The 27,222-nt window shown below is 44.8% G+C and overlaps 1 protein-coding gene and 1 long non-coding RNA gene across 3 annotated transcripts in view; one reads left to right on the forward strand and one right to left on the reverse strand.

Moving 5' to 3' along the window:
• Positions 1–20,325: 20,325 nt before the first annotated feature.
• On the reverse strand, positions 20,326–24,460 carry LOC125922690 (uncharacterized). Its single transcript, XR_007457742.1, has 4 exons — positions 24,310–24,460; positions 21,836–22,090; positions 21,420–21,553; positions 20,326–21,143 (listed from the first exon to the last, which is right to left on the reverse strand). It is a non-coding gene; the product is annotated as an uncharacterized LOC125922690 (long non-coding RNA).
• Positions 24,461–24,495: 35 nt separating this feature from the next.
• The window catches only part of STIM2 (stromal interaction molecule 2), a 152,124-nt gene continuing 149,397 nt past the window's right edge, over positions 24,496–27,222 (forward strand). For both annotated transcript variants that reach the window (XM_049630409.1, XM_049630410.1), the window contains exon 1: positions 24,496–25,125. In XM_049630409.1, the coding sequence (XP_049486366.1) occupies positions 24,717–25,125 (409 nt within the window). In that variant the 5' untranslated portion in view covers positions 24,496–24,716. The remainder of the gene's footprint in view (positions 25,126–27,222) is intronic.

Here is a 27,222-nt window from a genome sequence, read left to right on the forward strand (position 1 = left end):
ATAATCTATACCAACTTCAAGCTACTTAGCAAAAACAAAATGCCTGATCTTGTTATCCTGTGGGTTGTTAACCTGGAATCAAAAGTAATTTCAACAAGTATCTCTACATGCTGGGCAAGCCACGGGTGATGTTAAACACCTAACAGTTAAAATTAAGAATTCCACATGTCAGATTTTTCCCGGGGATGAGACAAAAATAAAACTGGGTTCTTTAAAACGTGATTTGTCAGCCCGTGCAACTCAAGGAAATCAGATGTTTGGCAAATGACTACAGTAAAATAATGCTTTTACCTTAGGGCCTCACTCCGGGTGGGAAATCCCTCCCTGATCGTCCAAAGGTAGCCTTTCTATTTTTTTCTAGAAACCTGATATCTTTTAGAATCACAGGCTTCTGGCATTGCAAACACAAGCAGGCAGTGCCTGCCAGGCTTCAGGCTGCTGCTTGTCCAAATGGGGAGAAAAGAGATCCTTGTGATGCTTCAAAAGTCTGCAACTGCTTTCATTTCCCAGGCAACATGGTGGAAAGGCTGGTCCTCTTTTTATTTTCCCCATTTGAAACAATTAGTCATTTTATCTTCCTGTTTAATATTTCGTTTTGAATGCTGCCTGGTTAGAACCTTTCGTGTCTGTACAGCAGCAGGCAGGGAAGGAGGCTTGAACAAATGAACTAAGAGGAAGGGAAAGGGGTTGGGATGGGCACCAGAGAAGCCGGGGACAAGTCAATCCCAAGGCGATGGAAGCATCTAGCAAAACTGAGATCGCTTCTCTGGCTCGAAATATGCTCCCTCGACATTAGTGAGTGCTGAATTCCCTGCAGGAAAAACACTCAAAATGTAAGTAAGCTCTGACCATCGTCCTCCAGGAGCTGAGTCGTGGCTGCAGACACACGGAGACCTGCATGGAGAGATTTTACTTGCCGGAAAACAGATTGAAATTGACATCAGTACTCAGACTTCACAAATGCCAAGGTAGGAGGTGGTGCAAGAGAGAAATCAGGGCTGCGATGCTTGTGTAAGATTCAGTAGGAAGGAAAGATATTCTTTTTTCTTTTAAAGTCAGGCTTTGGAGGCATAATTTACAAGCAGAAAAAACTCCCTTTTCAGTGCCTACTTCCCTGCATTTTGACACATACAGTGTTTGGTGGAACACTATTTCCACCACACAGAAAATTCCCTGGTGCTCCTTTGTAGTCAACCTCTGTGGCCACTCCCAGCCCCTGGCCACCACCGATTTGCTTTCTGTCCCTAGAGTTCTGCCTTTTTTCGCAATGGCAGATAAATGAAATCATACAGTGGGCAGCAGGAAAAAAAAATGAGATTTTTAATCTCAAGAAAAGAGGAGATTTCCAGAGAACGAATATGTCTCAAGCACCGTAAGACAGATGGGGAGAGTGGGGCGGGGGAGGGGGAGAGGAGGGGAAGGCCCCGGGTGGCTTAGTCAGTTGAGCTTCTGACTCTTGATCCCCGCTCAGGTCACGATCTCACGGTTCCTGAGTTCAAGCCCCGCATCAGGCTCTCTGCTGACAGCCCAGGGCCCGCTTCCGATTCTCTGTCCCTCTCTCCCTGCCCCTCCCCTGCTCATGCTCTCTCTCTCTCTCTCTCTCTCTCTCAGAAATAAACATTAGAAAAAAAATTTTTTTTAAAGGGCAGATGGGCAGCTGGTAAAGGTAGCTGGTGCTATAACAAGAGCCAAGGGTAATGGAGTGTCCTCTAGTATGTTCTTTCCACACAAAGTTCCTAGACGAATACCTGATCCCGTCTGATCCTTACTGTAAACCTTCACTGGTTTCTCCTGCCTTCAGGATAAAGCCCAAACTCTTCAGTGCGGCTTTCCAGGCCTTGCAAGATCTGACCCCCATCGGCTCCTCCAGCCCTGTCTCTCCCCATCCTTCTCCTCCCCGTTCTCTACTTCAAAATCCGTGTGCTGGCCACTCCGTATACACTCTGGTTCTTCCACATGAAGTGTACTCTCTCCCCAGCAGGCCTTTGGATGTGGGTTTCTATTGGGAGCATTTCCTGGCCCTCCCAGTTTGGTTCCGACACCATTCTGGTGGGCTCCAACACTCAGACCCCCTTGCCTTGGTGCTTATCAAACCACATCGTAACTGCATGTTTAATTGTGTCTTTCCAACTAGACTTTAAACTCCGTAAAGCTCCAGGGGAGCAGAAGCCACGTCTGTCTTATTTGCTGTTGTCTCTTCGGCATCTGGCAGCGTAGTTCCTCAAGGAATATACTTTAGGCTGAGCCAAAGAGACCAGTGAAATTCAGACAAAATTCAGGGGTGCCTGGGTGGCTCAGTCAGTTGAGCCTCTGACTCTTGATTTTGGCTCAGGTCATGATCTCGCGGTTTGTGAGTTCAATACCCACGTCGGGCTCTGTGCTCCTCTGTCTCCCTCTTTCTTTGCCCACCCCCTCTCTCTCAAAAATAAAAAAATAAAAAAATGTAAAAAAAAAAAATGCAAACAAAATTCAGAAGAGGGAGAAGTTTCTTTTAGTTGGGGGCGGTGGAGGGGCAGGGAAGGGGTGAAAAGTCCAGAAGTGCTTTGGGAAACACTCGGCATTTGAGCTGGGTCCTTGTCCAGGAGCTCCCCTGTAGCGTCATAGTCCACCTGTCCTTCCGTACTATGCTTTGTGGAGACAGGGTGGGGTATCTGAAAATTACCTTTCCCAGACTCTCTTGCCATCTGGACTCAGAGGGAAATCCAAAGGCAGCAGGAGAGCCCTGCTTTGGCTGCGGGAGTGAGGTAGTTGCTGGAGTAGCAGCAGGGTTTGGCGTCCCAGACTGTGGCAGCCCCCGCAGAGGCAACACCCCATTGAGCTGTTGCAGCCTGGGCCAGGGAGAACCCTCTGGCACATCCAGAAGTGACAAGCAGCATGAGTAGCAGGTGTGGATCTAGGGGTTTTAGACCAAGGGTACTCAACTGTGGCTCCTTTTTTTGCTCCTTCAGCCCTCTTCCTCCTCCCTTTTGCTCTTCCCACCCTTCCAGCCTCTCTGAAACCAGTTCCCTGGACTGAATTGAATTCCCTGTGTTTGAAACACCTAGAGTGGTTTCTATTCTCCTGTCCAAACCCAGTCCAATATGGCTTTGAAATCAGGATAAGGGATAATGACAGGGATTTTGGAGGGGAGAGCGACCATGAGCATAGGTCCAGAGGTGGGATAGTCTGCAGGAGTGTTTGGAGAAATCGTCAATTTGGCTGGGGCAGGGTGATTGAATAGGAGAGTGGCAAGAGGAAAAGCCAGGGAGGCATAGCAGGCATATATTGTGGAGGAACTCAAATACTGGGTTGCAGAGTCTGCCCTGGCTTTGATCAATAGACGAGATTCACTGAGGAGTCAGGTGCTATGACTGGAGCTGGTCATGAGAAAATTGTTCTGTTTAGTGGTGCGTGTGATAAATTGGGAAGAAGGGAGGGACCTTCTTCACCCTGGCAAGAATATAATATTTAGAGGCTCTGGGGCTGGATTGGGTGAGATGAATGAGACAGCGAAAATCAAAGATGGCACCACAATTTTCCACCTCATTCACTGAGAGAAAGGTGGGGGCATTAGGCAAGGTCAGGAAGATAGAATTCAAGTGACCTGGAAGCTGTGGAAGGCAGACGAGAATCGGCATCTACATAGCCCTATGAATTTTCATCTGTCATCTCATTTGATTTCAATTCCAATTTTCTAGCTCTTTCCACTATACAATTGCTCATTGGCATTGGCCTACAACTTGGCAAAGAAGCTGGGTTTATATAACATGATTTGGTAGTCATCTGCATAGAAGAGAGAACCAAAAACATAATGCTGGGTGAGATCAGAGAGTAAAGGAATCCAGGCCCACAAGGATGCATGTGGGCAGGTGGGTGGAAGGATGGAGGGTTGAAGGTGGGAGGAAGTAGAGAAATAGCAGGAAAGTAGGGAGCAGGAGGACCAAGACAGTTCTGGGCCTTGGAGGTCAAGGGAGACTTCATGAAAAATGGAACTTGCCACAACAGTCACCTCCTGCGAGGTGTTAAGAAGAATAAATACTGAAGAAAATTCCATGGAGTTTGCAGACATCAATTTCAACGATGCAATGGACAGAATCTAGAATTCTAATGGCTAAAAAGTAGTTGAATAATGAGAACGTAAGAAAGTGAGAATGGCCTGTCTTTCCATTCTCTTGGCCCAGTTGGCATCCATTTCCTCTGCCTAACACAAAGCCCTTCCCTTCTCACACCCTCAGCGACACACCCATGAACTCCCCATCCCGTCTTCATCCAAGTCTAGGATGGGCCAACTGCTGGGATTGTGTGTACAGAGCTAGCTCGCTGACTTGCAATTGCAGCCTATTGTGCAGGCTGAAGTTAATCATTAGCGTCAAAGTGTGATGCTCAGCGTTGTAGGTTAAGGGGGTTTACAGTTAGGCTCAGGGTTTTTTCTTAAGGATGTCTAGCAGTTTATTAAATGAAGGCTAACTGCTTTCCATAACTTCACTAGAAACCATCAGGAAAGAATTATACCACTCCCCACCCTCCACCGCCCTTTTTAATAAATGTAGCTTGTCTCACGTACTTGGCATTCACTCAAAGTCACAAAATCACATCAATGCACACCATTAAGTGTTGAAAGCCACCTGTCTCACAAGACCCTGGTAAACTCCGCAGACCACGCTCTGCATCGTCAGCGAGGTAGGCCGCAGCGGGAGTGAGCAGGCTTCCTGTGCTTTGACAGACGAGCGGAAGCCCAGGTTACAATCTGATTACTTTGCAAGAGTTCCCAACCTTGACCTAAATCGCCCCGCAGAAATCCGTTAACAAATCAGAACAGAGCATCTCTGGTGGCCCCAAGCAAGAGGCATCCAGCTTTCAAAATCCTGGTACGTTCCCCTTCGCGGATGGGGTATACTTCGCCCAGTTGAACCTTTCATAACATGCAGAGAGCCCTGCTAAATCTAGAGCTAACTCTGTGCCTGACAAAATACCAGCCTTCTAAATTACATTCCGTATGAACAAACACGACTGCAAAACATCCAAACAACGGTGCGGTGGGTGGAAACAGATGTCATCATTTATTTTCAGATTCGTTTATTCAACAATTGAAAAGAGGAATGTTGCTTATTCTACACAACAGCTTCGGATTTGAACAGTTTACTTGTTATTGAAAAAAAATATAGGGCTGTCAAATGGTTTTCTAGATTTTGGAAGTAGTGCCTCCACGCGGAATTCTGTGTTGTTCTGCGACACAAACATAATAGGTCTTCCCCGAAACCTGCTGTAAAAAATTCCGTTGCCCTAAGATAAAGTATTTTAAGGTAGCTTAAAAAAAAAAACCAAAACAACACAACACTCGGAATCAGTCTGAAACAACCTGATTTTATTTCTCCTAACGACCAATGCCGACAGCAAGACATAGTCATGACTGGCATCTTTGAGTTTGACATGATCATCTGCAACGGTGAAATCTCAGTTAATTTCCGCTGCTGGTCTTGAACTGACTGGTTGATTTTTTTCTAAAATGTAAAATTTTAAACGGAGATCTTCCTTCGAGTCATGTTGCTTTCCATCTTTCTCTGGTTATAAGGTGTGTGGGAAGGAGGATGCGGGAGACGTCCGGAGGGGTGGCTAGGTGGGTTCGAACCACGTTCCCGTCACCCTCGTTTAGGACAAGACACATCTGAGAACAACGAGCGCCTCCCCTTGCTGTCTCAGCTTCATCACCTCCCGTTCACGGCCCAGCCCACTGCCATCTGGCTTCCATTCCATCTCTCCATTCAGGCTGTTCCGAGTCAGATGCTACCAAGGTTTTCCCACTTGCCGGATCCGATGACCTATTTTTAGGCCCCTCTTACTTGACCTTTTGGCAGCATTGGACCCAGCGGCGCAGACCCGAGTTTCTGAACTCACGTGCCTACAGTAAGGGGCAAAACCGGGTTCAGTGAAGCGGCGCTTACGGATGCCTTGTGAGCCCTGGAAAGCGGTCACATGGTGGGCATGTGCCCCTTCTAGGAGACCAGCCGCTGCTCAGCTCTGGCTCGATTTTGGCCATGGAAACATGTTAAATCTCTTGATTTTTTTTTTTTTTAAAGCTCAGTTTTTGTGAGACCGTTTCCAATTTTTAGATATTGGCTCAGATTTTTTATAATTTTTTTTAACGTTTATTTATTTTTGAGAGAGACAGAGACAGAGCATGAGCGGGGGAGGGGCAGAGAGAGAGAGAGAGGGAGACACAGAACCCGAGGCAGGCTCCAGGCTCTGAGCTGTCAGCACAGAGCCCAGCATGGGGCTCAAACTCAGCAACTGCAAGATCATGACCTGAGCTGAAATCAGACGCTTAACCGACGGAGCCACCCAGGCGCCCCTGGCTCAGATTTTTTTTCAATGCTTGCGGGACAAGCAAACATCTCTCCAGACCTGCTAGGGGAAACCTGTGCTGCAGAGGATTCCCGAGTTCTGCCGGCTTCTGGGCTACCCCTGTCTCTTCTGCCTGTTCATCTCTGCCTTACTTTCGCTTTTTTCCCCACCCACCTCTCTCCTGTTGAGGCTCCCTAGTCTACGTCCTTCTTTTTTTTATTATGAATATAATTTATTGTTCAAATTGGCTTCCATACAACACCCAGTGCTCATCCCAACAGGTGCCCTCCTCCGTGCCCATCACCCGTTTTCCCCTCTCCCCACCCCTCCCATCCACTCTCAGTTTGTTCTCTGTATTTAAGAGTCTCTTGCCGTTTGCCTCCCTCCCTCTCTGTTTGTAACTATTTTTCCCCCTTCCCCTCCCCCCTGGTCTTCTGTTACGTTTCCCAAGATCCACATATGAGTGAAAACATATGATATCAGTCCTTCTCTGTCCCTAGTCTTCCCCCTCGGCTCTCTTCTCCCTCCGCCTCCTGGGTGACGTTGGGAGCCTAGGGCTGGCGCCACGGTTTTGCATCCGATGTGGTGACACGGGAGCCCACGCTCAGAAGGCCTCCGTGCTTGGGGTTTAATGCCGTGCAGCTGCTGTCTTCAAGTTCTTAAAATATCTTTGAATGTGTGTTTTATGAGTGAAGCCTAATGGGACAATGGAGCACGTTCTGGAGGCTTGGCATCCCAATTCTGTGCACTCTCCCCACCTCCCTGGGAAGGGTTCTGGGCTCCTTCTCTTCGACCTTTGCACCCCTGGGTCCTGCCTGTCCCCCCCCCCCCGCCCCCCCCCTGCCTCCCCTACCCCTGTCCAAACTGCTGCCCTTCACTCTGGCAGGAATCTGAGCGCAGGCCCGAGGAGAGTGGAGGTCACAACCAGTGGCATCTGGGGCAAAGCCCAGCAGCGGTGGCTGTCGCCTCACTCACTCCACCCCCAGGTTGACAGCAGTACAGCTCCATCAGTGGGCTAGTTGGCCAGGGCCAGCCTCTAGCCACCGTTGATCCAAACACCTAGCACATCCTGGCACGGAGGTTGCAACACACTTGGGGAGGCCCATCTGCTGTGGGTTGGGACAGCTGGCCTGTATAAAGGGGAAATGCCCGATTTGACTTCCTGGCTCCCTGCTGAGGTGTGGCACATTGGTGGTGGGGGTGCGGGGAGGGGGGGGGATTGCTGGTGGGAGAGGAAACATGGCAGCGGTTAGGTCCACCTGCATGAGGACTTTGCCAGTCCCAGGGTGGGACCCCTGGCACCTGCAAGGCTCTGAATTCACCCTGCAAGTATCCCCAAATCCTTTGGGCCCACACCGTGCCTGGGGGAATCTTTTCTTCCTCCTTCTAACTTCCCTGAGTCTGGCTTGTGTTCATTTCTTATGACCAGCTTGAGTCACTGTCCAGGGTCAAGCCAAGAAATCCGTTGCATAATTTTAGTGATTCCAAGTTAAATGTTCTGATATTTGCATTTGGAACTGACATTGCACAATACAAAGATTAATGGTAAAATTCATGCCAATAAGTTTAAACTTTTATTTATTTAGAACAACGTTAAATAGCAAATAAAAACCTCTATGACATTTGGAAACAATTTCAAGTCTCTCCCTTTCTTCAATTTCCCATATCCAGTTGGCCACCAAGTTCCATCAGTTGTACTGAACGTTCCAAGCCCTCCGGTATCTCCGTGCTTGGGTAGGGTATGTGGTGCCTGAACTACCTGTTCCAAACCTGTTCAAAACCCAGATCATATATTATCTCCTCCAAAAAGCCTTTTTGTAACCAAGCAGGCAGAATTAGTCACTCTTTTTTCGGTGATCCAACAGCCTGTTTTTACAATATTTATTGTAATTATTCACTTATATGTCTGTCTCCCTTACTAGGCCGTGAGCAAATCAAAGATAGGGTATATTTATTTATCTGTATACTTTTTATGTCTAGCATAGTTTGTTGCAGACTTTCAGTAAGTGATAAATGGTACAGGAAAAATAAGACAGAATTTACAGGTACCAGAAAAAGCAGATTCTTGGGGCGCCTGGGTGGCACAGTCGCTTAAGCATCTGAGTCTTGATTTGATCTTATGGTTTGTGAGTTTGAGTCCTACATCGGGCTGTGGACTGACAGAGCTGAGTCTGCTTGGGATTCTCTGTCTCCCTCTCTCTCTGCCCCTCCTCTCCTTGTGCTCTGTCTCTCTCTCTTTCAAAAAGAAATACACATTTAAAAAATAGCCTTAAAAAAAAAGAAAAAGCGGATTCTCACGGAGGGTAAATCTATTTGCTAGGGATACTTGAGCTCAGGGGCCGGGGGGGGGTGCATAAAATGAAGGTAGACCCCCCCATATCTGGGTTGAACATCTTGGATGTTCATTTCAATCACAGACTTGTTATAAAGAAGAAGAAGAGAAGGAAGCAGCCAAAAAAAAAAAAATTCTTTGCTTCTGACAAAAACATGATTTAATGGAAATCAATGCGTTATAAGATAATTCCTGTATTTAAACAATTATTTTTTGGAAAGTTGTTAACATGACCCTTTATATTTTAAAAAATGTTTTGACATACAAAAAGCTGTCCATAATGTATATATCTTGATGGGCTTGGAGATACCCATGAAAGGATCACTATCATGTCTGATGTAAACTTATCCATCATCACCAAAACTTTTACCTCTTATATTCCCTCCTCCTCCTCTTCCTCCTCCTCCTTCTCCTGCTTCTTCTTACTTTGTGATAAGAACACTTAACATAAGGTCTGCTTTCTTAGCAAATCTTTAAGTATGCAATACAGTGTTGTTACCCACAGGCACTACACTGTACAGGAGATCTCTAGGACTTATCCTGTATAACTGAAACCTCCGTGCCTTTGCTAACACCTCCTTGTTTCCCCCTCCTCCCAGCCCCTGGCAAGCACCCTACTACTCACTCTACTCTCTGCTTCGAAGAGTTTGACTATTTTCTCTTCATCATGTAAGTGGTATCACGACACTTTTTAAAGCTTCATGCTTATTTAAACAGTATCAATGTCACGTCCCAGTATTCATGTGTCCCCAAACTTTTTAGTCATACCATACATTGGATCGAGACTGCTCTATGTTCATTACATGTTTTTCTGTGTCTTACAAATAACCCGTCCTCCATCCACGTATCAGATGTTGGGACTAAATAGCTTGAGGAGTCAGAGAAAGGAGATGAGGTGTCAAAGCACTCTGGTGAAAATACTATGAAAAAAATGTTGTACTGACACCAGAGACCATTAATAACATATATTGCATTTTTATCAATATGAAATATGAAATCTGGGGCACGGTCTATTGTTAACCCAAATTTTAAATGTGAGTAATGGCAGAGCAGGAGTTCTTTATTAAAAATGGAGTCATAAAAAATTAACTAAAGTCAGTGCAGGTATGATCCACAACTCCCCTGAAAATGCAGCGGATTATTTTTGGTAAGTCAGTACTTTCTTTTAATTTCGGAAATGAGGCTATCTACCACTTTCTGGGCAGAGTAATAGGCATTGACCTGGTCTGAGCTGGAGGCGTGGTAAAGTAGAGAGCTCTGTAGCAATTCCTAAATTAAATCTTTATAGCTCGATTCTACTGTTTCAGAATGTCTAGATCAAATCATCTTGGGTGTCTGTTACAAATGCCACTATGTGAGCCCCACTCCAGACCCACTAAATTAGGACCTTTGGAGGAAGGGCTGAGGAAGCACATTTTTAACAAGCTCTCCATTTCGTCCCAAGTGACCATTAGCTGCTCCAGATTTTAGGAAAACCCAATTTCCAACATAGATACAATAATTTGAGATCGTCAAAGAAAACAACTTTTCATCTCTCTTCAACATCATTGGCAGAATTAGGAGTTCTAGCTTAAGTGAGTTTTCCAGAAGAATTTCAGTTTTCCAGAAGAATTTCATAAGTCCTAGAACTTCTAAATGTTTTAAACATTTTAATGAAAATCCTTCTACGCTGTGTTATATAACTCACCATCTTCCCAAACAGAATACATTGCACAAATGGGGCATCATTATTGGTGACTCAGGATCATTATTACAAGTATCCATTATTGTAAGAATAGCTTAAAAAGTTAGGAAGCCTGTAAACCTCCACTAAATGTTCCAGCTGGCTGTGTTTTTATGGTACTGCAATAGCTTTTTTGGTGTTTTGTTTAAATAATTTTCCTGTTTTCTTCCTTGCTGTCAGGTAACTTTTATTAATGGTATCATTACTTTTCCTACTTTCTGCTTTTGTCTTTAATAAGCTCTGGGAAAGCATGGGGAGGGAACTCTTTATGAGTAAAGTTTTTGTGTGGGTGCGAGGATGAGTTGGGATGCTTTCAGGTGTAATAAAAAGCCACAATTCAGACTGACTTAGACAATAAGGGAATTCATGATCTCACATAAAAAGCATCCGTGTTTTACATAGTTGAAATCAAACTGTATACACAAGTTTTATCCTGCTTTTTATACTTATTATATCAAGCCATTTCCTATGTCATTAATCCCTCTACAAATATTCTTATACGTAACATTTCACCATATTAATTCAACAAATGTTTCTGGGGGATTTTCTACGTGCGAAGCACAGGAAGATGATGGAGATGAAGTGGAGAGCAAGAATAGGCTGGTTCTGGGGCGCCTGGGTGGCTCAGTCGGTTGGGCAACGGACTTTGGCTCAGGTCATGATCTCACTGTTCATGGGTTCGAGCCCCACGTCAGGCTTCGTGCTTACAGCTAGGATCCTGGAGCTTTGCTTCGGATTCTGTGTCTCCCTCTCTCTCTCTGCCCCTCCCCCGCTCACACTCTGTCTCTCAAAAATAAATAAACGTTAAAAAAAAAAAAAAAAAAAAAAAAGAATGGGCTGGTTCCCGGTGTCTAGGAGCTGTCAGTTGAGTAAAGTCTGCCATTATTTCTTTAACTGTTATTTTGTTTCCGGACAGTTATTTTGCAACGATAAATAATATTCTAATAAACATGTTGCTTAATTTGGGGTTTATTTCCATAAGAGTAATTCCTGAAAGGAATTATTGGGTCATATTAAGGTTCCTGTTCTATATATTTTTTGAGATTTTTTTAATTGTGGTAAAATACATATAAACAGATTTCTAAAATGGATTATACCTGGTTAGGTCTATTGACAGAATTTAAGTAATTCTTTTTCACAGTTTACTTGCCATAATTATATTTTTAAACTGTGTTAGTTAATAGTAGAAAAAAATTCTAGCATCCTTTTAACTGGTATTTCTTCATTCATTAGTCATGTAGGCCATTTTCAACTGTTTATATTTCTACTTTTGTGAAATGTCTATTTATATGTTCACCCTTCTATATATTAAAATCTTAAGATTTTTCTTATAGTCAGAGGTTTTTTTTTTTAATAGAAGATAATTTTCCAATCATAAGATTTACTACACATATTTATCCCAGTTTATTTTAGCATTTTCATTTTGGCTAGGCTTCTTTTTGGATCTAAAGAATATTTTTCACTTTAATGGAGTCAAATTTATCCGTTAGTATGTTTGTAAATGATACAACTTATTTTAAGCTTAGAAAAGTGTTTTCTAAGAGCATATTTCTTCACTGATGTTTTGCATTCAACACTTTGTCTGGAGTTGGACATATGGTGTAAGATGAACAGCAATTTATTTCCTTCTAAATAGCTAAGCGATTTCTACGGACTCTTTTTATTGCTAGCCTTTGTTCACCTTTCTGCTACATTTGACTGCTGCTAACCACTTCTTTTCAAAGTTCGTCTACTTTTTGGCTGCTCACTCTCTCCTGGTTTTCCTTGTACATTTTTGTTATTTCTTTTCAGCTTCCTTCACTGCACCTCCTCTTTCTCTATCCATTTCTAAGATCAATTTCAACCCTTTCTTCTTTTTAGGTTACACATTCTTTCTGAGTAATCTGCCTCTTGGATCCCTTTGCAAATGATGCCCTGCCATTTCTAAAACCTTTGGCAGACGCTTCTACCTGGGTTCCAGGTCTATGTGCTCAGTCATGGATTCTTTCAATATCCACCAAATAGTAATTGAACATCTACTCTCCCAGGCACTTGTCTGGGCTCACACTTGTGGGTGAGAATGGCAATATGGTAAGTCTATACAATGTACAGTATTTTTTTTAGGTAAGATAAGAGCTATGGAGAAAACTAAAGCAGGCAAGGAAGTTCAAACGTGTCTGTGGGTGGATGTGGGGGTTGCAGTTTTTTACCAAGTGGTCAGGGAAAGCCCCACTGAGGAGGAGACATTTATGCAAAGAGCTAAAGGAGACAGACGAGAGAGCAAACATGTGGTCATCCGTTGAAAGAACATTTCAGAAGGAAAAGCAAATGCAAAAGCCTTGAGGCAATGCTGTATCTGGTTTGTTTCAGGAATGAGGAGACCCCACGGCTCCCCCAAATTAAAGGAGGAGAGAGCAACAAGATGCAAGGTCAGAGGTGTAATTGGAGCCAGATAACACAGGACCCAGTCACCATTTAATGGCTTTTCCTCCAAGAAAAATGGGCTATTTGAGGGTATTAAGAAGAGAAATAACATGACCTCTGGCAGACGTGTCGCGATAGAATTTGGAGGGCAAGGGCAAAGCAGGGAAGACGGTTAAGAGGCAAGTGCAATAACCCAAGCAACTCAGGGTTGCTTGGACCAGAGCAGTAGCTGCAGAGGTGATAAAAAATGGTCAGATTATTTTTCTATTTCAAAGTTAGGGTCAATAGGATTTGCTGGGTGACTAGACGTAGGGATGAGAGGAAGGGTCTCTCAGTCACTGACTGAGATGGGAACGTAGAGAGAAGCAGGTTTGGGAGAGAATATCAGGAGCATGGTTTTTGAACATGTGAATTTGGGATGTTAATTAGATATTCAAGTGGAGATGTCAATATGAGTCTGGAGTTTACATGATAGCTCTGAGCCGGAGAAATGGATTTGGGAGTCAACAAAAGATGATGGCATTTAAAGCCATGAAAGCGGATGAAATTACCAAAGTGTCAGTGTAGGTAGAGAAGAGGTCTACACCCCGTGCTCTGGGAGCTCTGTCATATATTGAAATTGTTACTGCATTTTTGCACCTGCATATACTAAAACATTTCAAACTAACCCTATCTTAAATTCAATTGCCCCTCCTCTTTAGTTCTTCAGTTCTATGTACAGAACCACCATTTTAGTAGAATAGCAAGTATCACTTTGAGCTTCCTGGTGGCCAAAGAATGAATACCACTTGTCAAGTTCTCAGACGTCTTGTTGCCATTGTTACTTCCTTCTCTTTCTTGACGATAATAAGCCACTAGCTTTTCTAAAGATCCCCTCCCACCCATTTTTGCTCCTGTGGGTGTACATCACTATGGCTTTCTTCCATCTGTCTGACCACATTGCTCATTAGGTAGAAATAAATCTCTAGGTTTAGATCTTTCAAATTATAATAGGGTGTACTAAGAGCTTTTGAAGTGGTTTGATATAAAATGCACACACACACACACACACACACACACACACACACACATCATGAGTTTGAGACCTCACAATGCCAAGCTCTATTATTCAATTATTTACATGATATTGTTGAGCAAAATATGATTGTTCTCCAAAGAGTGCATATTTACTGTTTTTTAAGAAAGTTTTTGCTTTCTCCATTTAATAAAAGTTCAGATGATATTACTGCGATTAGAATGTCTTTCTCTTCCCCTTTGTCTAGTTAGTCTTTGATTTGGTAACAGCTTCTTGTCCTTCAAAGCCATCTCAATTGTCGTCTCCTCTAAGAAGTCTTCCCTGGTGCCCCAGGAAGGCTGTGGTTATGGAGCATTCTAGTTTTACCTGTATCATCTCATTTTGTCTGTAAATATTTATACATATGTGTCCATCATTAGATGGAAAGCTGCTTGGGAGCAATCAATCCCTCCCTTTTTTTAAAAAGTTTATTTATTTTGAGAGAGAGAGCTAGAGAGAGCACATGCACGTGCACACGTGTGCACGTGTGTGTGTGTGTGTGTGTGTGTGTGTGTGTGTACATGTGCGGGTGCAAGCAGGGAAAAGGCAGGGAGAGATAGAGAGAGAGAATCCCAAGTAGGCTCCAGGCTGTCAGCAGGCAGCCCCACCCAGGGCTCAATCTCATGGATTATGAGATCATGACCTGAGCAGAATTCAAGAGCCTGAGGTTTAACTGACTGAGCTCCACAATTGACTGAGCATCCTGCCAATTGCTTTCTTTCTTTTTTTTTTTTTTTAACCTTCTGATGTCCAACAAGTAGCACAGTGACTGGCACTAGTAATCAATTAGGAATTATAATTGATTGATTTGTAATCAATGAGTAATTGTGTAATTAGTAAGACAAAGGGTGTAAACCTGAGCAACTGAATTAATGTCCTTTGCAAACAAGAGAGCTTTAATTAGTACATGGAATGTTAGTTACCTGGAATTTAAATAAAAATTTGGAGAAATAAAAAAAATAATAAGCACCTGGAAAAATTAAGATTCTCTTTTTGTTGGGGGGCGCCCGGGTGGCTCAGTAGGTGAAGCGTCCCACTTCGGCCCAGGTCATGATCTCACAATTTGTGAGTTCGAGCCCCGTGTCAGGCTCTGTCCTGACAGCTTGGAACCTGGAACCTACTTCGGATTCTGTGTTTCCCTCTCTCTCTGCCCCTTCCCAGCTCACGTTCGCACTCTGTCTCTGTCAAAAATAAATAAACTTAAAAAAAAAAAAAAGATTCTCTTTTTCTTGGGTGCACCTCTGAAGCTATATCATGTCAACTCTAAAACCTAAATCATTTCCCAGGTTTTAGGATCACCCAACACACTTATATTTGCAACTTTTGGTTGGCTCTGAAGCTAAGGGACATTTTCATTTTTTTTTTTAATTTTTTTTAACGTTTATTTATTTTTGAGACAGATAGAGACAGAGCATGAACAGGGGAGGGGCAGAGAGAGAGGGAGACACAGAATCTGAAACAGGCTCCAGGCTCTGAGCTGTCAGCACAGAGCTTGACGCGGGGCTCGAACTCACAGACCGTGAGATCATGACCTGAGCCGAAGTCGGACGCTCAACCGACCAAGCCACCCAGGCGCCCCCATTTTCAGTATTTTTATAGCCAACTCATGCATGCTATCATGTTAATGGAAGGTTCTTTCAGGGATTGCACTTAGATCACTATTGCTTTTTAAACCATATTTTCTGCCACTCTACATTTGATTGTCTACCAGGTGCCAGGACTGTCTTAAATACTGTACTTATTTAAGCTTCAAGAGAGTCTTGTAATTTAGGTTTATTATTTTACATAGATAGGCCTTGTTATGGGTTGAATTGTGCCCTCCCCCATTCATATGGGAAGTCTTAACCCCCAGTACTCCAGAATGTGACTTTATTTGGAGATAGAGCCTTTGCAGGGGTAATCAAGTTCAAGCGAGGTTGTTAAGGTGGGCTTTGGTTTAATTTGACTGGTGTCCTTAAAAAATGGGGAAATTGACATATCCATAGAGGGAAGACAATGCGAAGAGACACAGGGAGATGTCCATCTATACGCCAAGGAAACAGACGGGGAACAGAGCCTGTTTTCACAGTCCTCAGAAGGAACCAGCCCTGCTGACACCCTGACCCTGGACTTTCAGCTTTCAGAATTTGTACGACAAATTTTTGTCCCATAAGCCAAATTTTTGTCCCATAAGGTCTGTGGTACTTTGTTGCGGCAGCCCTGGCAAATGAATACAGACACATAGTTTGGTTTTTCAATGGCAAAAAAAAAAAAAAAAAAAAAAAAAAAAAAATGTAGACCAATACCAGGATTGACTGGTTGCCAAGAGTTTTCCTTTTATTTTGAAGTATACTCTTTGACATCTCAAGCTTTGGCTGAGGGGTGCAAAGTGTGTAAACCTGACCTACTGAATTTCCTTTAATAGAGTCACTTGGGATCATTTGATCATTAGTTTAACTAAATTCCTTCTTTGCAGTTCTTTAAATATTTATTTTATTCTGTACTACCTCTATGGGTAGTGAAGCCGATAAATGTGTTCCTTGCTGTGATAAGTACTACTCTTTCTATCTGCACCTGCTTAGTGCATGAAAAACAATACAGAAAGGGCACATTTAGAGAACACGTGAATAATCTCATGGTGTTAAATTCAGTCTATATGCTGATGGCTCCTGAATTGAAATCTTCAGCTTGGGCTTTTCCTCTGGACTCCAGGATTGTTTATCAAACTGTCCACTGACATTTTTGCCGGATGCCTAATAGCACCTCCAGTTGAACCTAATCCAAAATAAGCTTCTAAACCTCCATCACCACCACCACCACCACCTGCCCCCAACCCACTCTCCTCACAATGTCCCCCACGGGAGGCCATTCTATGCTTCCAGACGCTTCTGCCAAACATTTCCGCATTATCTTTTGTGTTGCTCTCTGACACGTCGGATTTCGTTGGTCTGGGAAGCCTGTTGATTCTTCCTTTTAAGATTTACCAAGAATTCCACCACTTTAACCATCACTTCTGCTCCTATTCTGACCCAAACTTCCATCATCTCTTGTCTGGGTTATTGCAGGAGGCTCCTAACTCTTGTTCCTGTTCCTGCCATGAAATAACTAGAGTGAAGCAATAAAGAAAGGATGCCTGTGGAGGTGGGGGAGGGGATGGGATGGGTGAAATAGGTGATGTGGATTAAGGAGGGCACTTGTGATGAGCACTGGGGGTGGTATGGAAGTGCTGATTAACTATATTGTACACCTGAAACCAACAGTACACTGTATGTTAACTAATTGAATTTTAAATTAAAAGAAAAAAAAGTATGCCTGATTGCATTGACGCTACTCAAAAACTTCCACTGGTTTCTGAACTCATTCAGAGGGAAAGGCTAAAGTTCTTACCATGATCTGTAACATCCTGCATGTTATGGCCCCTATCACGTCTCTTACAGGTTCTACTATTCTCTCCCTCGGTCTACTCTGGCCTTAGTAGACTACCTTCTTGCTATTTCTGAAACAAGCCACACACACCGTTTCCCCCAAACCCTTCTGCTTCCAGGGGTCCTCTCACCCCAGATAACTGTATAATTATTTCACTTCATTCAAGTCCTTACTGAAAAGTCACCTCCACCCTCCTTGCTTTCTTAACCCCTTTAGCGCTTATCAATGTTTAACACGTGACATATTTTACTTATCTCACATATCACCGATCAGATTCCTCAATTAGAATGTAATTCCAAGGGATGGGTTTCCTTTTCTCCTTTTATTGGGTCATAGTAAAAGGGCCCGATCAATTTTGGCTATATAGCACTAATTTGTCCCAGTTAGACTACTTTAAAATCTTATTATCTTTTACCTTCTGGATTGGTAATAATGCTCTGAGAATTTGAACCTCCACATTTCTAGGCTTTCTGCTTTCCATGTCAGGAAGCTTGTTCCCAATCTCTCCCGTGATGTTCCACTTCCCCATTGCAAACACATTTTGGAATACCTTTGTGTAAATTTTAAAACGTTTACCAGTTCCTGGAAGCTATATTATGTGAAGTATGAAATTATTCATAAACTCACTTGATTTTAATTTTTTGAGGCAAGAGCTTCTTGAACAAACTGTTTTCTTAACAATTTAGCCACACCAGAGGTTGTGGAACCAGCATTTGATGGTGGCAGAAATTATGAAATAACAAAGCATGAATGAATGAATGAATGAATGAATGAAATGTCTATCTTTCCTTTCATACACATACCTGACTGTGAGCTTCTCAGGTCTTCGACATAATAGGGATTCTCTTATTTATCTTTGATCCTATTACCTGACCCCTAAAATACATTCAGTATTTGAAAGCACGAAGGGCTTCTCTTAGTTCACCGTGCTTTTTATGCCTTGGTCCTCCCATGTTTCAGCCATTATCATTATATCGGAGCCAGTTTATGTAGCTCCCTGGATTTGCTTTGCCATCGTTTTCTGTGTAATGCTTTACCATCTAGAACATTACTGCACTGCAACAGCCTCCTTCCAGGTTACAGAAGGGAGACTTCAATCTTCACTGAAGGGAGACTTACTGAACTCTGAGGCAGCCTTGGTGGTAGTGGCCTTGATGTTGTGAGGCTGTTTGCTCTAGGTCCCTTACGCTGCTTTGGGATATAACTTAATAACGTCTTGCTTCATGCCTTGAATCCCCAGCTTTTTTTAGGGGAGGCAGGATTCAAAAGTACGGGGGAGGTGGGGTGGGGGCAGGGGTGGTTCATATCTCCTGCAATAACCTTTGATTGACGGGAACGAGGAACTCCGGTGTTCTTCCTTCCTCTGTTGCAAAACACTGTGGTCTCCCAAGTCCTCCATGGAGACATCAGGTGAGACCGAACAGCCAGCACTCTTTCTTGTACCTCTGTGGCCAGCTCAGTAGTTCATCTTCTTGATTTTTTGCTATCTCTTTCCCTACTTCATTTCCCCTTTCCCCTCGCTCTTGCTTCGCTGGGGTTATATTCTCCAAGGAATTCCTGTCATATAGGCCTTTACCTCGGGTCCTGTGTTCTTGGAAACCTGGGTTAGAATATCATTGACTGTCCCTCCAGGCACATGACGCTGTAAAGCTTTTTACGTGCCTAGTTTTGTTGTATGTGCTTTTATGTATTTTTCATGTGTTCTCTCCACTTTCCTCTTTTGTGCAATTTATTTATTTTATTTTTTAATTTTTTTTTTAATGTTTGATTGAGTTTTGAGAGGGAGAGAGACCGAGCACAAGTGGGGGAGGGTCAGAGAGAGAGAGGGAGACACAGAATCCGAAGCAGGCTCCAGGCTCTGAGCTGTCAGCACAGAGCCCGACGCGGGGCTCGAACTCGCGAGTTGTGAGATCATGACCTGAGCTGAAGTCGGACGCTTAACCGACTGAGCCACCCAGGCGCCCCTCTTTTGTGCAATTTAACTGAAAACAAGTTCTGTCCTTAACACCCTCAAGAATTTAGATAATAATAGCCACCTGTGCACCAAGTCCCTTTACAACCATTTTTACCTCATAACAATCCTGTGTAGGTACGATCATTGTTGCCTTTTTACAGAATGGGAAACTAAGGCTAAGATGTTTAGAAACTTGGCCAAAGTCACACAATTGCTGTGTGAACGCTAGAATCTGTATCTTAAAGACACCATTCCTCAAATAAACCTCCAGCAAGGACCGGGCTTACAGGAACTGAGATATAGGAGCTCATGAAGGGTTTAAATTCCAAATGGCTGGACTTTTATGGCCATGTTGGTATACACTCAAACTTAACACCTTGCTTAACCTTGCAGTATCTGGTTGGATTTTCCACAAAAGAAGAGTGAGGTGGGTAACCCTTTACAACTTTAAAAAGAAGTCTATTTTTCTCCTTCTTGCTCATGCATGTTCTATGGCATCTTTTCCAAAAATAGACACATTTGTATACTTTGAAAATGAGGGGAGGTAATGCCCTCTTAGATAATCTCTTCAAGTGTTTTTAAGAACCCCTAAGCAACTTTGTACCTCATAACTCACAGATGTTATAAATATTTGATTGGTGCTTTGGACCCATGGAACCACACTGTGCCCAAAACACATACTTTTCTGTCCTAAGCTTTCGTTCTAGAACAAACAGTTGGTCTTAGTGTGATTTAAGATTAGGTTAGTAGGCATCTGAACTTAGAAGCATACTCAAAAGTTTTTCCATCCCATCAATCACTTTTCTAGTCTCTTGCTGTCAAGAGTGTAGGCATATCATGTTTTACCTGTTGCATAATTTGCCTTTCATCTTCAGAATTATCATTACCGTCCAAGGACTCCTCTGTGTGCAAATGACATGGTGCTCATTTTCTCATCATTTTCGGTTATGAACATCTCTACTTTTGTCTTCTTCACAGTTTGATTCCTCTTTTTTAGGTCGTAACAGATATTATGTGATCTATAGTATTCATGGACCAGATTAAGCAGTAACAGAGCAAACACCCTTTTTAATAATAGAAATGACTCCATAAGCCCACTGATAAACTTTGGCAAAACTGACTTGCTTTTGCTCTGTTGGGTGGCTTTTTATTTTTTTCAATTTTTTTTTTTAATGTTTTCATTTATTTTTGAGACAGAGAGAGACAGAGCATGAACGGGGGAGGGGCAGAGAGAGAGGGAGACACAGAATCTGAAACAGGCTCCAGGCTCTGAGCCATCAGCCCAGAGCCTGACGCGGGGCTCGAACTCACGGACTGCGAGATCGTGACCTGAGCCGAAGTCGGACGCCCAACCAACTGAGCCACCCAGGCGCCCCTGGGTGGCTTTTTAAAAACTATGTTAATATGCCGAAATTCTTAAAAGAGTTTTTGGTTTTGGCCTCCGGATGCAAGATACCTTTTAAAAGACTTTCTTCCTCCATGTGCCAAGAAAGATGCAGTGAGGAAGTTTACCAACTTCACTTAGTTGGTTGAGGACTCTTCCATGCCTTATTGGCTTTAGGGAGAGAGAATCTGGCAAATGAGTTATTCCACGATGTCACTTTTCTTCTTAGTATGTGGCTTTAATTCATTCAACAATTAGAAAACCATATATATATGCAGAGGCTTCACTCTTTGGATCCTGGGGCCACCATATACGTAGTTACCACCTTAGAGATGTTTCTAAAGGTCTCAGGACCTGAATTCCCTTGCAAGCTTGGGTGGGGAGTTAGTGGGAAAACAGAAAGTTGGTTGGTGCGCAACAGGGCTTCCACCAAAGGAAGTTCTTTGCATTTGTCCGAGGGGCTTAACTGTAATTTGCAAAAGAAGCGGGGTCTCGGACGATGCTCCGTCAGCCGCCAATATTCCAGGGTCGCGGAGTCAAGCCAAGAAATCTAACTCGCAAGTCGCTCTGTTGGGGAAAGGCGTGCTGGAGAAGCTCCGTGGGCGGGCAGGGCGCAGGAAGAAGCCCCTCTCAGTTACCGCGCACCGGAATTCCCCACGCCCCTACCTCCACCCCAGCTCCCGCTCCACGCCCACCCACAGCTTGCCGCGTCCGCCCGCGCGGTGACGTCATCGCCTGGCAGCCAGCCGCCTGGACGCACCGCCCACGGAGTGGGAGCCGGAAGCCAAGCTAGCTTCGGCGCGCTGGCGTCCCGGAACCGCGGGAGCCTGAGAGCTCGCGCACCTGGGGAAAAGGCGGTGGGAGACAGCGGGCATGCGCGAGGCTGCCTCGCGGCGCAGGCGCGCTTCTGGCTTCGCTCCCGGGACGAGATCCGGTTCTCCGGGTTGGAGCGGGTGGGGAGTCGTGGGCCGTCCTGGCTGCCGGGGAGAAGGGGGAGAAGAAGGAGATGGGGACGGAGCCCGACTCTTGGGAAGGGCTGGTTTGCTTCTGGGATGGGAGGGGCCGGCTGGACGGATCTTGCGTCTGTGCTGGGCGCGCCCCACGGAGTTAAGGCTTTTTTTTTTTTTTTTTTTTTTGTCGGAAGATGAACTCAAACCACCACGCAGGCAAAGAGCGATGAGCTTATCCTAAATTAGGAACACGCTCAGAACACACGCCCAGAGCCTGGTGCCAGTTCTCCCTGAGGGATGAAAACGTACCTGTGTGCCAGGCAGCGCGCAAAGGCAGACCTGTTATTTCACTCTTCTCCCGCCACCAGCAGTCCTGGGGGGCTGGCATTATGACATGGTCCCTAATTTTCCCCTCCGAAAACCGAGGCCAGAGTAATTTTTCTACGGGTTACACAGCTGAAAAGTGGTGGAGTTGCCGTTTCCACGAGGTTTGATAAAAAGCTCAGTGCTCCCCATCACATGCTTGAAGTCACGAATGGGTGAAAATTAGACAGTAAAGATACTCTGTAAATGAATGGAAAGTCAAAAAGTTTGGACGTTAAAAACCGGGCTGCAGGAGTCAGGCAGGCGGAAAGGAGAAAGGTCTGTTTCCAAGTAGATTTTGAATGTGATTTGGCAAGAGGAAAGAGAAGAAAGTTTGTGGGAGGCAAGGAAAAGGAAGGTAAAGGGTTGGAGGTGAGACAGAAGTCTGAGATAAAAGGGAAGTGGTTGTTTTAACGGGAACCTGGTGTTTCTGCTCGGCTTGCAAATAGAAGCATCTGTATGTAATTCTACAGATTGGCTTCTCTTCCAAAGCAATGGATTTTCTCTTTTCTGCACTTAGGTTTTTGCTAGATGCACAGTGACGCTATACCTCTGTTTCACAAGAGGATGCATTCTGGTCACTCTAATAGAAACTTCAGAACCCTTGACAAAGATGATATGAGATGATTTATTGCTGAACCCTGGCCTGAGACAGGTCTTTTCAGCGTTGGCAGGTATCTCCCTATCTCCTTTTTGGCTCCAGTGGTGAGAGGCATAAACAGTTAATCATAACCTCAAATCCAGTGCCCTTTCAGTGGCAACCTCTATCTTTGAAAGGAAGGAGGGGTGCCTGGCAGGTTCAGTCTTTGGAGCATGTAACTCTTGATCTCTGGATGGTGAGTTCAAGCAAGCCCCAGGTCCTAGGGTGTGGAGCCTACTTGAAAGACAGAGAAAGAAAGAAAGAAACCCCCACATATCTTTGTTTAAAGAAGGTTGGCGTGGGTGATTTGTTAATTTGTTTGTGGTTTTATACTGCAATTATTGCTATAATACAGCTTGCTCTACCCAATTTAGCAACTGATTAAGTGCTACCTTGTATTAGTCTCTAATTATTTAATGGGTGTAAATTTTATCTCCTAAGCAAGATCATAAGATTTCCCAGGCAGGGACTGTGTTGTTTCTTATATCCCTGAGTACTGACTTAATAGACTTTTTTCTGTCTCTTATTCCTCCTGAATCCCAACTACTCAGTACCCTGCCTGGCACATACTAGGCATTCAGTAAATATTGAATGAATGAAATGTTGCCTTCTGGAGAGCAGAAAACAAGACTGTTATTTATATTTTTCTAGTCTTCCAGCAGAATTCTCTCCTTTTGGTAGACACTCAGCAAATGTGTGACTTGATTGCTGTGCCTTTCAGCGGGGGAAATATAATCTCCCTGTTGCCCTATGAAGAATTGCCACCTAAAACACTATGTTCCCAAGAAGTCTGTCAAGAAATAATTGTTGATAGATTGATTAGCTTCAAAGAAATTCTTGATTCTTTTCTGAAGTGTGCATCTGCCCTTCCACAGTGAATGATAATCATGGTTATATTGGCTACATTGCCTAAGAAATTCTTTGGGAGATTGTGTAATTTGAGGATCTTTTTGACTTAAGAAAACAAACCAACCAATAAAAACCAAAATCGAAGCCCTAACCCAACAATGAAAACCCAATACGAAACAGGACATTTATGCTTAAGAACCGTACCTGAAAATTTTAAACAACTTTTTGCTCTTGGGAAAGAGAATGCCTGTGTGTGTGTGTGTGTGTGTGTGTGTGTAGGCGCGCTCTGCTTCGTTTCAGGTAGGTAAAGCCAAGTGTGAACAACCGTTCTGTAAACTTATTAAACTAACAGCAAAGAATCCTTGTTAGTGAGGTGGGAGTAGCGAGGTGGTGATTCAGGAAATGTTTGAACATAGGAAAGTCAGGGACAACGGCAAATCCATTTCAGTATTTCCATTCGGGGGTGCTAAATCTGGCCCTGTCTCCCATTTATCAGCTGTGGGACCTGGGGATAAGTTACTTAACATCTCTGGGCTGGGGTTGCCTCATTTGTACAGTGGGGATGATAACGATACCACTATATAACTTTTAGAGTTACAATGTGTAAATTTGCAAAGCCTTTCGAGCACTGCCTGGCACATGGGCTTGTAGCAAGCGCTTTAGGTAAATAAAACTACGCTATGCTAACCTCCACTTCCACATTGCTAGCTTCTTGTAAGCCCCACCTATACTGAAATTCTAGAGACGCCGCTGTTTCTGATTACAAGGTTTTTTCGACCCATGCAATTATTTTTGTTGCCGTCTACATGCCTATAACTCGCCCAAACAATTTGGGAAGTCAATACTCCTTTGTCCCGCCTCTTTGGTCCCCCCGCCTACTCCTGTCTGGGCGGGGCCGTGAGTGGGGGAGGGGGCATGCCCGTCTTCCTACCCTCAAACTAAGCTGCTCAGCGAAAGCGTTAACTGCCTCCCCGCCGCACTCCGGTCCTCCCGGGAACGCCCCTGGAGGCGGGGCTGTGGCGCCGCGCAGGCGCAGTACAGCAGCGCCGCGCCTGCGCCGTGGAGGGGCTGAAGGAGGCGGGGGATTGGTATGCTGCGTGCGAGTGTGTGAGGGAGGAGGCGTCGGGGCCGAGCGTGGTACTACGACGGGCGCGGGCCGGAGAGGGCGGGGGGATGCGCCGCGGCGGCGGTGGCGCGGGCGCTGGGGCTGGTGTTGAGAGGCGCCAGAGCAGCGGATCCCGGTCTCGCCGCCGCAGGAGCGCGGGTGTCGCGCGCGGCCTGAAGACGCCGTACCTTTCTGCCCCTCACCTTTTTTTTTTTTTTAAATAACCGGAACCAATGAACGCAGCCGGGACCCGAGCTCCGGAGGCCGCCGGTGCCGAGGGGACCAGGCTGGCGCCCGGCAGGAGCTCGCGTCCGAGGCGGCGGGGGCGGCCCGAGGAGTCGCCGGCGGCGGCTGCAGCGCCTGGCAGAGCGGACGAGTGGCCGGCGGCCGTAGCGCCGCTGCGCTTTCCCCCTGCTCCTCCTCCGCGCCCTCATCCTGCCGCGACGCCCGGCCCGGCCTCGGGCAGGCTGCGGCGGTGGCATTGGGCTGCGCTACTGGTGCTTGGGCTGCTGGTGGCCGGCGCGGCGGATGGATGCGAGCTGGTGTCCAGGCACCTCGGCGGGCGGCGGGCCTCGGGCTCTGCCGCCGCAGCCGCCTCCTCTCCCGCTGCGGCGGCGGGCGACAGTCCGGCGCTCATGACAGGTGAGGGCCCGGGGGGGTGGGGGGCGGCGGGCGGGGCGAGTCCGGCTGCTGAGGGACCCCCATCCCCGGGAGGGGCCCCTGCCGGGACCCCGCTATTCGACGGCCACGGGGCGATGCAGAGCGTGGCGCCCAGACGCCCGCGCCTTGGCCGCTGCTTCGTCGCGGTCCCCTACAGTCCGGACGCCTTCCCCCACCCCCCGCCGCCGCCGGCACCCCGCCCTCGACAGAGCCTCTCGACGGCACTCGCTTCCCCGCCCTACAGTCGGGTTCCCCGGTGTTCCACGCTGAGCAATGCGGCGGTTTCTCTTCCGTGCTGCAGAAGAGCCAGCAGGGTCTGCAGGGTAGTGGGCTCAATTTTTTTTTTTAAGCTGCTAGAAAAAGTCGGCAGCAGCAATGCGGTATTGAGTCGGCCTACGGTGCTGCTTTTGCAAAGGCAGCTGGCAGCGAGTCTCACAGGTTCAAAGCCCCGCTGAGCATAGTGTCCCCGGGGAGGCTGCTAAAGAGGATTCTTTGAGAGCCATAATACCTAGTGGTATGAGTGGTTCCGTATTAGTATGCGGAAACCTCTAAGTCTCATGTGTGTTTTTTGAAGGGTGGGAGGAACGTTTTAAAGGATGAGAAATATTTGCTGGTGGGAGCATCACTGGGTGACAAAGGGTGCCACCAGAAAGCTCTTCAGGTAACCAGAAACATACTTAAAATTTATCAAGTGCAGGGTATTCGGAGCTTGTATTTGAGCAAAACAGTTCTGATTGAGTGCATCAGCACCTTTGTAATACAGAACGTTCTCGAAATTACTGAAAACTTGCGAACATGTTGGGTAAGGATAGGTAGAAAATAGGATCCTTTTAAAGCTTTCCAGTGGCATGTATAAGCGGTCTGCATGGTTTAGGTAATGATGTAGGGATCTTGAAATGATTTCTTTTGGAAAAGTAGTGGAGCTGAAGTAATGTTTGTTTGCTTGTTTGTTTATTTATTGTACTTTATTTTTAAAAGTAATCCGTAGCTTTTCTGCATTGAATGCAAGACTAAAAAGGAAAAAGTAAAGTGGAACAAGATGACCCATCATTAATTTAACCAAAGTGATAGTCCAGCAGGCGTCTGAAAGTTACTAACAGCTGCTCTGAGAAGTGCTCAAGAGCTATATTCTTTGGAGCAAAGCAGCTATTCTCTGCGTTCTATGACAGGGTGCTTGCTATTTTAGAGAGGAGGGTGTTGGTAAGCTCTGTTAAGTGCTTTGTAGTTGTATGCAACATAATGAGCAGAATATTTAACTTGCTTTACCCTGAGACCTAGCAAGCTCCTCTAAAGGAAACTGGAAACCTCAAACCTATCACTGGGTAATTTGGAGAAAATGATTACAGAATGCTCAGTATTAGGACCGTGATATGGTTTGGGAGGATATTTGGAATAATCTGAGGCTTGAATAGTCTTCATTCTCGAGATACAGATGTGGCAGATAAAAATGAAGAACAGTGATTATTAGGAAAGTAGCCAGATAAAACTATAATCGTGAAGGTTAAAGAAAGTAGGGAGATAAAACTGACTCTGAAGGTTTAATGCCTCATGCAGTAAGGGAGGGAGCAGAAATATTGGGGCTTCTAGAAGGTATAGCAGTGTGATGCTTGGTTTCTTGAGCAGAAGGGTTTGTTTAATAAATGATTGGCTAATGTTTTTATCAATATGTAATTGGTAGAAGGGCATATAATTCAGAAAATTTAGTATTTTTTAACCAGTAACAGTATAATGTATAATTATATCCTACATAAAGTATAATGTAGATTATATCAAGGAAATTACTGCAGATGGAATTTTATTTTAATTAGCTGTTTATAATCCTTTTTGAAGATTTAAACTTCTCTGAGTTGTTTATGGCATTGTGAAAAAAGAAAGGTGATTCTTATTGGATAAAAAGTCTGGCGTATCACACAAAATGAGTTTGTGCTGTGGTGCTTTAAAATAAGTTTACAAAAATAGTATTAATTATGGAGTTTATTTTTAATGTTCTTTTCCTTTGTTGGAGTATTGATTTTTAACAAGTTAAACATTTCCATTTAAAGTTTAAAATAATCAGACTACACAATGTGCAAGTTAAAT

This window comes from Panthera uncia, chromosome B1 (genome assembly GCF_023721935.1).
Source record: "Panthera uncia isolate 11264 chromosome B1, Puncia_PCG_1.0, whole genome shotgun sequence".
Taxonomy (NCBI): domain Eukaryota; kingdom Metazoa; phylum Chordata; class Mammalia; order Carnivora; family Felidae; genus Panthera; species Panthera uncia.